At 37.1% G+C, this 12,681-nt stretch overlaps 1 protein-coding gene across 1 annotated transcript in view; it reads right to left on the bottom strand.

Annotated features, from left to right (window-relative positions):
* Positions 1–12,681, bottom strand: part of LOC150089126 (DNA repair protein RAD51 homolog 3-like) — a 98,177-nt gene that overhangs the window by 73,115 nt on the left and 12,381 nt on the right. The window contains exon 3 of the mRNA XM_090390340.1: positions 4,304–4,470. Within this exon, the coding sequence (XP_090246466.1) occupies positions 4,304–4,470 (167 nt within the window). The remainder of the gene's footprint in view (positions 1–4,303; positions 4,471–12,681) is intronic.

Genomic DNA, 12,681 nt, shown 5'->3' with positions numbered 1-12,681 from the left:
TAATAACTGAGAGGAAAGTGGAGGAGAAATTGCTGAGGATAAACATAAAAAAGGCACCAGGGGTAGATGGGATCTATCCAGTTATATTAAAGGAGGCAGCAAAGGAAGTAAGCAAACCCCTAGCCATAATTATGAGAGCTTCTTTGGACGTAGGGGAGGTACCCATAGACTGGAGATGTGCAAATGTAACCCCAATTCACAAATGAGGATCAAAGGCCGACACAAGTAATTATAGACCTGTTAGTTTAACTTCTGTTCCAGGTAAATTAATGGAGGTTAAAGAAGCACTGCAGGATCATCTAGACAAGAATTCAGTTATAGCTCAGACGCAGCATGGTTTTGTTAAGGGCTGGTCTTCCCTGACCAATTTGATTGGATACTATGATGTAGTCACAAAAGAACTGGATGCAGGGAATAACTTTTATATTATATATTTGGATCTTAGAAAGGCTTTTGATACTGTTGCACATGAAGACTGCGGCACAAATTGGAGCAGTGTGGCATTGGAGGCAAATTGCTGCTATGGATAAGGGGATGGTTGAGTGGCAGAAGACAGAGAGTGGTAATCAATGGACACTGCTCAATGTGGACTAATGTTATTAGTGGAGTTCCTCAGGGTTCAGTGTTGGGTCCGTTGTTGTTTTCGGTGTTTATGAATGATATTGATGATGGGATATCAAGTTTAATGTCCAAGTTTGCAGATGATACAAAGGTTGGCAGGGTTGCTAAGGACACCACTGACGCTATGCTGCTGCAACAGGATCTGGAAAGGTTGAACAGATGGGCTGAGAGGTGGCAAATGAAGTTTAACATTGACAAATGTAAAGTACTACATATGGGAAACAGTAACCCCAGAGCAACGTATCAACTCTGCGGTACTACACTGACAGTGGTGGAGAATGAAAAGGACCTGGGGGTAATTGTGCAGGCAGATATGAAGTTCTCTGAGCAGTGCAGACGAGCTGCAAGAGTAGCTCATGGTGTCTTGTCAATGACATACAGGAATTTTTCCAGCAGGGATAAGGAGGTGATTATTCCCTTGTATAAGGCAATGGTTAGGCCACATCTTGAGTACTGTATACAGGTCTGGAGGCCTCATTTCAAGAAGGATGTAGAGCTGCTGAAACAGGTACAGAGAAGGGCAACAAGATTAGTGAATGGAACAAAGGGTTGCTCTTATGAAGAAAGGCTTAAGTTTTGCAAATTACAGAGTCTGGAGACTTGGCACCGGCGAGGTGATCTGATAGAGGTGTATAAGGCTTTGAATGGTTTGAGCATGCTCAATGCCAATGGGACTCTTCATCTTGCTCAGAATAATCAGCTCAGAGGGCATAAATTCAAATTGAGGAAGGACGGATGTCGGATAGATGTGCGGAAATTTGCCTTTGGCCAGCAGGTGGTTGGTTGGTGGAACAGACTTCCATCACTTGTTGTTGAAGTTGATAGCCTAAACAAATTTAAGGCTCAACTGGACAGGTATTTCGAGCGAACGGAGGGGTGAAATGGGAGTGGTGTGTTTTTTTTGTTTTTTTTTTGGCTGATGCTGAATAAGCTTGCTTTCTTGCATCATATGCCTCTACTAATGCTAATGCTAATGCTGACTTCTCTACTAATGATAAATTAGTAGTGTTTCCCAAAGAACTGAACTTTGGGAAACAGTACTAATGCTAGTGTTTCCCAAAGTTCAGTTCTTTCTCCCACTCTTTTCCTCTTATATATTAATGACTTCCTATGGATAGGATTTCCTGCTGACTGGAAATCGTGTTCATAGTTTTGGCAATTACAGCACACTATATTCCACTTTCCAATTGGAGAAAGCAGGTTTATGGTTATGATCCAGAAAAAAACAGTAGCAGTCCTCCTACTGGAAAAGCTCATCTCCACATCCAAAAAAAGGCAAGGTAGGTCAGATCAAATGTCAAGAGCATGCTCATTGTTTTCTTCAACAATAAGGGAATTGTTCAGCTGGAGTACCTTGTGCCTGGCCAAACTATAAATCACCAGTTTTACATTGGGGTCCTAAGCCATTTGAGGAAGGATGTCGGGTGAAAAGTTCAGACAAATGGCACACTCAGGATTGGCACCTGCATCATGACAATGTTTCAGTCTCACACCCTCCTTATGTAGCCTCCCGGCACTTCTTACTGTTCCCAAAATGAAAATCCAATTAAAAAGATGAAGATTCAAATACATCATGGAGAATTACAGAAAGCATTGGACCACATCACAAAATGGGAATTCCAGAGATGCTTCAAACAGTGGAAGAGGCTCTGGATCAACGTACAAACTCTGGAGGGGAGAATGCCAACATGTGACTAATGTAACTGTAAATTAATTTTATTGCTCCAGCCCAGAAACTTTTAGCTTGTGCCTCACATATAAATTATTTAGATCTTAATATTTCACAATAAAAGACATTATAGACTTGTATTATAAATTATCAAAATGAAAAGGCAAAATATATTTAATTTTACTAGCCCAAAATATGTAATAAAGTCTCACACTCTTGTCAGTGACTGGGGAATTCAACGGAATATACACTCTTGCCTAAAAGTTTGGAATCACAGTATATGATAAGTTTTTATTATTTTTTTGAAATTAGCTATGACAATATGTTTAATATAAAAATACAATGCGCTACAAAGTATTTTAAGATTTTTTTATTAAGCATTGAAAAATCCACAGCAAAAATATTGAAATGATTAATATTAGCAACTATACTGATTTTTCATCAAAATATCCTCCACAAGATTTTATCACTACATTACACAGAGATGGCATTCTGGCAATTATTTTTATAATAGTGTCTTGACTAACATTATTTCAAGTGATCTGCATGCTTTCCCATAATTATTGTGAAGATGGGCAGACTTCATAGACTTGACAGTCTCAATGATCCCATCAAAGCTTTATTGGGTTTGAGGCAGCTGGGATAGCCATACCATAATTTGCAATGTTTAGTTGCTAGAAAGTCTCTGCACAGCTTAAAGCCATGCTTGGGGTTATTGTCTTGTTGTAACATAAAATTTCTTCCACAAAGTTGAAGTCCAGAGGATTGTATCACATTCAAGAATGTTTTTATAGCCTTCTTTCCTTAAAATTCCTTCTTTTCTTAAAATTTCCTTAATTTCTGATGACAATGTTACCCACTCCAGAAAACAGAAGCAACCCTAGATTATGATGGAATCACCACTGGCCTTGCCTGTAGGCACTAAACAATGTGGCACCGTTTTTCATTCAGCTGGTTGTCTCACAAACTATGCTTGGATCCAAAAATTTCAAATTTGGATTCATTTGTCCACAATACATTTTTCCACCCTTCAATTGTCCAGTGTTGGTAGCTCTCATCCCAAGCCAACTGTTTCTTTTGAATTTCCAGTTTTAGTAAGGGTTTTCAGATTACTTTATGACCATGAAGTCCTGCTTGTTTAAGACAAAGTTTTACAGTGGATGTACACAGGAGTTTCTCTGTTCCTATTGAACTCTCAGCTCAGCTTTCGGGTGCAGTAAGTCATCAATTCCATTTAGAAATCAGTGCTATGGTCTTATCTTGTGCATCTGTTGTAATGCATGGTCATCCCGAGTGGTTTGTCTTTTAAACTGCCAGTCTCCTTGAATGGTAGTTTGTACTTCTTAAATGAAACACCTAGTTTTTTGCCAATACTGTACTTCTCATGTAATAATTTTATTTATACAGAGTTATAATAGCACTTCTTTTTCAACACTTAGTTCCTTATGTCTTGCCATGTTTATCTCAAAACACAAAACTTACACCAAACACTCTTTCTGAATGATGGGTGCTTGATTTTATAAGTTACAGCTAATACTCCTCAATTTATATTATTGCACTCTAGAATCATCTATAACATTCTAACATATTCAGGAATCTTCTACAGTGTTCTACCACATTCAGGAGTCTTCTACATCTTTCTGGAATATTCTAGAAATTTCTTGAATATTTTTTGATTTTTGATTTTTATATATAACAGAAAAAAAAAAGTTAATAAAAATTGATAAACAAGATAGTCCTATGTTAATAAAAACTTTGAAAATTAAGAAAAATGAAACCTGATTCGAAACTTTTGGTGGTGGGTGTAGATACTCTAACACAATGAGAGTTGACAACAGTTATGGAGACTTCCTCTGATGAACTTATTACCAACTTCTCCTGCTTTCTAATGTATTTAATCTAAGAACTCACTGAGTTTAAAATCTCATCTAGTCACACTGAAATATAATTGAAAGCTGTAGTTCCAAAAGAACTCAAAGTGATTACAGTTTATGGAAAAAGTGACCAATGTACCATTTTCAGAGAGGTCTGGAGTCTTATGGCAGAAACGTTCCACTGTAGCTGTGGCAATTTCAATTAGTCTCTCTACCAGGAAACCACCTTCAGTGTCAATAAAGACAGCTTCTCCTTCTACTCCACCAAGCAAGCGAGGAAGTTGAACATCTATACATAACTGGAGGCTATGATCACAACAAAAACAAATTCTTTTAAATTTTTAGTAGAAAAGTTTTTAAATGAATTTTTTTTTTTTTTTTTTTTAAAGAATGAAAACTAAATTATTTATATCAAAGATTCTCAACCTTTTTTTGAGTATCACATACATACCAACTTTTGGATACTGTAAGCTGGAAAACATTTAACCTGATGGTGGTGGTGGTGGCAGGTCTCCTGATGCCTCTCAAAAATAATGCTCTTACATCATCCCTTAATGAATAAAAATCTGAAATTTTTTTCTAGTGTCCTAAATACAGACCAACTTTTCAGTCCAATATTTATGCAATGATTTTTTGACAGTTTCTGAACTGTTAAAAATTGCAAGGGTCTGTTGGTTGACATGTCAAGGTGTTTATAACTATTTGGCTTTATGCTTTAAGAGTGGCACTGGACCAGACAGTCACTGACAATGTGTTTGTCTGTTAGTTCAAGATGACTTGCTTTCACTCTTCCCACCAGTTCTATAAATATTTGCAGCCTTTCATGAGTTGTTTTAGAAAGATTTATTCTTTTCACATAACAAAAATGAGAAATTGAAACAGTATCCACTCAAGATGCCTGCTCTTCTGCAAGTACCTAGATATGTACAAATTTTTGAATTATATATTTATTTATAGGTCAATGTTATTTGCCTTCTTAATAGTTTTATAAATGTCTACAGTTGTACAAGAGTGCAGCGGTATATGTTTTTGAAATATTTATTGTTTTGGCATGTGAAAGATGATAACACACAATGTGGTATTCGTTTCAGTAGTCGACTACTTGAAGCTAAGAATACATGTAATTTTCAAATTTTGAAATAAATCTGAAAATGAAGTAATTCATAGTATCAAATGAATATACAGGCAGTCCTTGCTTTGCACGGTAGTGCGAGACAGTAAAAATGACCATGCAAACTGAAACCATGCAAATGCAAAGTGATCTTAATAATCAATGGGAAAAATTACGATTGTTCTGTGACCTTTAAAAATTTTTTGTCAAAACATTAAAAACTCTCTTACTGTCGGTTATAAATGTATAGGGAAATGAAAAAAATAGTAAAATTAATATTTATTTAGTACACTGTAATTTAAAACATCAGCAACACTGAAAATTAAAGTGTTTTATTTCTTTGTAAACTTATCAAGAGTAGTTTGAACAGTGCATGCCTTCTTCTCACCATATAACTTACGATACAGAGCAAGCATCTTTTCTATGCCTTGGTGAATTGTCATACTCCTTTCTAAGTTTGGATCAGCTTCCAATATTTTATCCTTTGCACTTTCAATGTCGTGAAATTTCTCCGAGAGTTCCTTTAATGTGAAGTTTTTTTGCCGGCATCACTTCCTCTGGGACATCTTCATCCTTTTCGCCACAACCACTTTCCTCATTTATGTTGATAAGTTGGCCTTCACTAAGCTCCTCTGGCTGCATATATCCTAGAGTCTCTCGAACGGCAGCAGTGTTTGGTGGCAAAAAGCAAATTTTCACATTTTCATTCAAGTACTTAAAGAATCGGGGTGACCTGGAGGATTATCCAACAGTAGTAGTAGTGCTTTAAAAGTTAAATTATTTTGCCTACAGTATCCCTCTACTGCTGAACAAAAATACGATTGAAACCAATCTTGAAACAACATTATTGTAACCCATGACCCTTCATTTGCACACCAAATGACTGGTAACTTTTTTTATTACTGACAGCGGCATTACTGGGGAGCTCCATATCAATCAGGTCTGGAGGCCTCACTTTAGGAAGGATGTAGAGTTGCTAGAACGAGTACAGAGAAGGGCAACAAGATTAGTGTGAGGAACAAAGGGGTGTGCTTATGAAGAAAGGCTTAAGTTCTGCAAATTGTAGTGCCTGGAGAGTAGGCACCTGCGAGGCAATCTGATTGGGGTGTATAAGGCCTTGAATGGTTTGAGCAGGCTCAATGCTGATGGGATACTTCCACTTGCTCAGATTAAGAACCTGAAGGGGCATAGATTCAAACTGAAGAAAGACAGTTGTAGAATAGATGTGTGGAAGTTTGCCTTTATCAAGCGGGTAGTTGATTGCTGGAACAGACTTCCATCTGTTGTTGTGGAAGTTGATAGCTTAAATAAATGTAAGGCTAAACTAGACAAACATTTCGAGTGACCAGATGGGTGAAATAGAAGGCTTATTTTTTGACTGATGTTGTATAAGCTTGCTTTCTTGCATCATATGCCTCAACTAATGCTAATAAAAAGAAAAAGTTAAATTGTGGTATGCACTTTTTTATTTTTGAGGAAGAGAGCCAGAATATGCTTTCGTTAACAATTCACAAATTTGGTGTCTGCACTACAGTGATGGCACCATGATTCACCACTCTTACAATTCAATTCAGCAGATGCTCATGTACTTCTTGTGATAATATCATATATGGGCAACTCCCGTATAACACAGTACTTCTACAACACGGTTTCGCTCTAACACGACTGATAAATTGCGGCAATCCTCGCACAACACGGTACTTCTACAACGAGGTTTCACTCTAACATGGTTTGAGAATTGCTGGAAATCTCACATAACACGGTATTTTTGAGCTTTTGTGCTGGGAAAACCCTGCTATTATGTTAGATGTAATTTCCAACATTTCCATTCTTTTTTGTGAATCCTTGTTGTTGACTCGCTAGTTGTTATCGCCTTCGTGATATTTTTCTAAAGCACATTTCTGGAGGTCAGTACCATAAAACGATAAAAACAATTTTCAGTTTCTGGTTTATTGGTCTTTTCCGTTAGTATAATCAATTATAAAAACAGGTAGTAAACTTGATCTCCTTGTATTTGCTATAGTACTGATAGCTGGAATTCTGTGGGTTTTCACACTATAATGGTGAAATATGTTTCCCCTTCCATGAAATATTCAATCATATAAAAAACATAAATAAATTTTCAGAAACTCTACTCCGTATCTCACTTGTGCATATTGTGTTTGCTGCAACTTGTGCAGGGCTGTGTTCTTTGTTATTAATTGCTAATCATTTTTACTGTTTTAAATTTTACAAAAAAAAAAAAAGTCTATTACAGTACGTATTAATTAAGCTATGTATGTAAGCGTAAATTTATTTTTATTTTGCTAACTGGAAAATATTCTTTTTTTCACTTATCATTTTAAGCGGGGGTCCACTGAATTTTGTTGAGAGATCCCTGTGCTATTTAACTTGTGCTTGTTTGAGACCATAAAAAAATAATTGTTATTTCGAAAAGTGCAGATTGTGACTTTTAAAGAGAGCAGAAGGTACATGAAATCTAGATGCTGCAAAAGAGATGGTGCTTAGCAGCAATGAAGAGGAAGAAAATTAAATGAATGTACATTATCTGACATATAAGTATCACAGTTTGTATGGTAAGATGTTTGTTCAGTTATTACTATTTAAGTTACTACTACTATAAAAATAAAGTTAAAATATTAAGTTATTACTACTATAAAAATTAAGTTATTACTACTATAAAAATTAAGTTTCCGATAGTTATAAAAAAAAAAAGGGGGCATTTTTGTTAGCTTTTGGAACGTAACCCCCCCCTTTTTGTGGTTCTTAGTCCTGTATAATACGGTTTCGCATTACACGAGATTTTGTAGGAACCAAACTACCGTGTTATATGAGGGTTACCAGTGTTTCACGCACAAATCCACGTGAAATGGGTACCGTTCCTCACTCGAAAAATCTACTCTTCAGATGGTTAACATATGGTGATAAATGTCCATTGTTTGTTCATGCTCTGTAAAAAATTGCATTCTGCTGTTGTTATTTATTTGGTTTTTTAGGAGCATTAGCAACTAAGGCCATATTTCTCCGGGGATATGCAGTGGTCATTTCCTGACCTTTCCGCATCCTCTGTATTTGGTGGTCACAGGCTCGAACCCCGGTCTGATCAAGAAGCGTGTGCTACTCACTGCTGTTCCTGCCCACCTGGCTACGGAGGCGCTTTTGCATTTTGCACTCTGGACACATTTTCATGTAAATCACAGCCCCCAAACTCCTATTCCTGACTCCTGCTGTATACCTGACATCTATACCAGTCCTACAGTGTTATCTGTTCTGCAGGTGCAGTCATTTCTTCCATGCATATCCCATCTATTTATTGCAAAAACACTGGTTCATCTGAACAACCCTTACAGGACTAACAGAAGAAACACAACTTTCTTTTACCATCAATATTTATTTTTGTAACAGTGAATATGAATTTTTTACACATAGAGGACACGGTGAATTACTTATCTATATTCAAGACTATTAAAACATTGATGCACAATATTGCTTTTGCTTTCTCCTCAAAAGCAATTTTAGTCACTTTGAAGACTATTTTCTGGATAAACCTTTAAACATATAACTTTTTGCAACTTATTTTTTCTTCAACATATACTGTCATACTATATTACGACCATGGAGATTTTGGCTACATGCAATAATCTCAAAAAAAAATATGCAAATTGAAGAGTTCACATTGTGTTCTGCAAAGTGCTATAAAGCACTATTAATCCAATTAGTGGCCAAAATAAGTTCAATGGCAATGGAGAAACAGACAGAATCATATGGACTTCCAAACAGATATGACTATCAGTGCATTTAACAGGTGCTAATAGTAGCAATGAGTTTTCAAAGAATAATGTCATCAAGTCTAACAAATGGAAAAATCCTGGAAACATCCATGAACAATGAACATCTGAACTGTGGCCAGAAAGGTAAGGTGATGGAGCAAAGTGCTGAATGTCGAGTAGATTATCAAGTTTTACTAGCATTGAAAAATTATGCAAAGAAGCAAGCTTGGAAAAAAAAAAAATACACAAAAAAGTAACATAATAAATACTTCCCACACCACCTGTCCATTGCCTCAAATAATTTCTCCATTTCTTCCCTAAATTTGTTCAAACTACCCACAATGCAATGTTGGAAGTTTGTTCCAACAAATAACTAAACTCTGGCTGAATACACAATTTACCATATATCTATCCTACAATCAGCCTTCCTAACTTAAATTTATGCTCTGTGATGTGTGTTGTCTAGGCAAGAGTAAAGATGCAAATGAATTTAGCTTATTCAAATCCATCAAAGTCTTAAACACCTCGACAGATCTCCTCATAGGTGCCTAGTTTCCAGGTGCTACTACAGTGGCAGACAAAAAAAAAACTGCATCACCTTAAAAAAAGCAACATTTGTAGCACATAAGATATTGTTTGATTACAGTCATTTTGTTTGTCACAAAGCAAAAGTTGCATCAGACAACGTTTCTATTGTATCAGACAATTCTTCTATTGCATCAGACAGTAATTGCATCAGCCATTTCTATAAATACGGCGTTGGAATGGTATACATGCTCATTACCATCTTGTTTTGCGGAGGTGTAAGCATGGCTCCGTATGTTCAGTTGACACCAAGAAAAAAAGTGTAGCTGTTGCTCTGTCGCAGGAAGGACTTTTTATGCGCACAATCGCTGACAAAATAGTCTGCCACCAGTTAACAGTATCCCAGGTGCTGAAATTAAAGTGTGAAACCAGTGATGTGAAGAGAAGTCCTGGATCAGGCCGTAAGAGAGTAACTACACCTTCACAAGATCAATATTTGAAACAGGTATGCCTTCATAATCACTATGCTAGTGCTCCTGACCTAAAACTGGACTTTGAGATGGCCTCTGGTGTTGAAACAAGTGCACAAACTATCCAAAGATGGCTTTCGGAATGTGGTCTGCATGCCTATCGGTGCAAGAAGAAGCCTTTATTGACCCAACAAATGAGAAAGAAGCAACTTGCTTGGGCTAAAATGCATGTTTCATGGACAAAAGAGCAATGGGACACCGTCATCTTTTCTGACGAATCAAAATTCAACCTGCATAGCTCCGACAGAAAGCGATATATCAGAAGATGAAAATCTGAGGCATACCATCCTGACTGCATAACACCAATTGTAAAGTTCTCCGCCAGTCAGATGGTCTGGGGATGCATAACAAGCAAAGGGGTGGGGCGAATTATTAACAGAATGGTGAATGCAGAAACCTACACTGCTATTGTCGAGGAGTGCCTGAAACCCATTATTAGGGATCACCACACAGACGTCCAAAACTGCATTTTTCAACTGGACTCAGCACCTTGCCACACAGCTATTTTGATTTAATGATGAGTTTGTCTTGTCTTGCAAGGCTTAAAACATATTTACACCAATGTTTTCCCTCGTTTTTTTCCCTTAAAGTGCAGTCATACCTCAGAAATGACTGGCATTACAGTGTGGACTGGCGGTCAACAGTCCACATTTGAACCCTATTGAAAATTGCTGGTATATGATGTCGTCAGAAGGAGCCAACAAGTAAGATTCACTAGTGTGGTACCACAAATTGGACAACCGTATATCCAGAAGTTGATTAACTCTATACCAGATCGTTGCAAGGCTGTAATTGCAGCTCGAGGAGGAACAACAAAATATTGAGGACTTATTTTGCTGGTTTACAGTACATAATACTATTACATTAACTTGTCATTTCAGTCTGTACACGTAAATGTAATAAAATGTACGTGTGGTTGTCATGATTGCCATTTGCATGATTTTTCATATTTTCATTAATTATGCATTTTACCCTTTGGGAAGATATTTACGGCATATCATTAAGTATATCAGGTGGAGTCTTTTTATTTGATTTCATTCACAGAGATATATATCCCATCTAACAAATGCGTTTCAAACATTTCTGCAACCCACAATGCAGCACAACACATTATTTGCAAAATTCACAAGTGATGTAGCTTTTTTGTCTGCCACTGTATGTGCTGAAATGAAGTCTTTCCTGGTAATAGTACCCTTTTGTTCCCCTTCACTAATTGCTCATTCTTTTCTCTCCATCCATTCTAACAGATTTGCATCCTTCCTAAAACGAGGCTTCCAGATGGGTAGGCAGTACTCAAGATGTGGCCTAACCACTGCCTTATATAATGGGATAATCACCTCCTTGTTCCTGCTGGCAAATGATGGAAAAATTAACATCTGAATTTAATGCAGGAACATCACAAAGCATCAGCAGCTGCATCGTGCAAAAATACCAGAATACAAACCCCATGTAGAATGCATTAAAAGAGCTTCATGGAAATCATTGATTTCTGATAAAAACCAAAAAATATGGCTGCATTGATGCAATGAACACAAAGGATGGGTGCACGAGGAATTGAGGCAAGTTGTGTGATCTGACAAGTGTCCCCCAAATTTCACTTTTCAGCACTGATGGAAGTCACATGAAACATTAAAACAACCATAGAGTGAACTGGTACTAGAGGCTGCTGGAAGAGGACATGTAATGGCGTAAGACATGTTTCCATGATATGCAACTGATTGCATGATTCCAATGGAGGGCACCAGAGTATATTGTTGTTGTTGTTATTTGGTTTTTAGGAGCATTAGCAACTAAGGCCATATTGCTCCAGGGATATGCAGTGGTCATTCCCTGACCTTTCTGCATCCTCCGTATTTGGTGGTCATGGGCTTGAACCCCGGTCTAATCAAGAAGCGTGTGCTACACACTGCTGCTCCTGGCCCACCTGGCTATGGAGGCGCCACGAGAGTATATATCTGAAGAGGATTATGGATCAGATTAAATACTGCATGTTTACTCCTGCATACAGTGGTATTTTCAAGATGACAATTCAACCATCCACCATGACAAATATGCGAAAGAGTGAGTTGAGGAACACAATGAAGACTTCAAGCATCTGCTCTTATCAGCACAATCCTCAGATTTCAAACCCATTAGGCATCTGTGAGATGAACAAGAAAGGTTATGTTTTCCAGTACAATCATCTGCAAACAACAATCAAGAACTGAGGACTGTTCTGTTACATAAATGGTCCAATATATCTTGTGTCATTTTTCAATACCTTGTTGACATCAAGCCACATCATGTCAGAGCAGCAATTTGGTTCAACAGCAACCTGATATGTTATTAGCTCATGGTCCTAATAAAATAGTTAGGCAGTATAATTCCCATGAATTCTGATTTATAAGGAAATCAGCCTAAAACAATGATAATTAACCAGTGGTAAACAATATACCCTGGGTATATTGTTTACCACTGAAATATTAACTTTTTCAGTGAGACTTTTATTTTACAATGCAGTCTGTCAGTATGTCCAACTAAATTTAAAACCTTACCAATTGCATCTACAGTATTAAAATCTTATGGATTGCTGGATCTCTTC

Source organism: Mastigoproctus giganteus, chromosome 2 (genome assembly GCF_048544385.1).
Source record: "Mastigoproctus giganteus isolate SK-2022 chromosome 2, ASM4854438v1, whole genome shotgun sequence".
Taxonomy (NCBI): domain Eukaryota; kingdom Metazoa; phylum Arthropoda; class Arachnida; order Uropygi; family Thelyphonidae; genus Mastigoproctus; species Mastigoproctus giganteus.
This window is presented reverse-complemented; position numbering and strand designations above follow the sequence as displayed.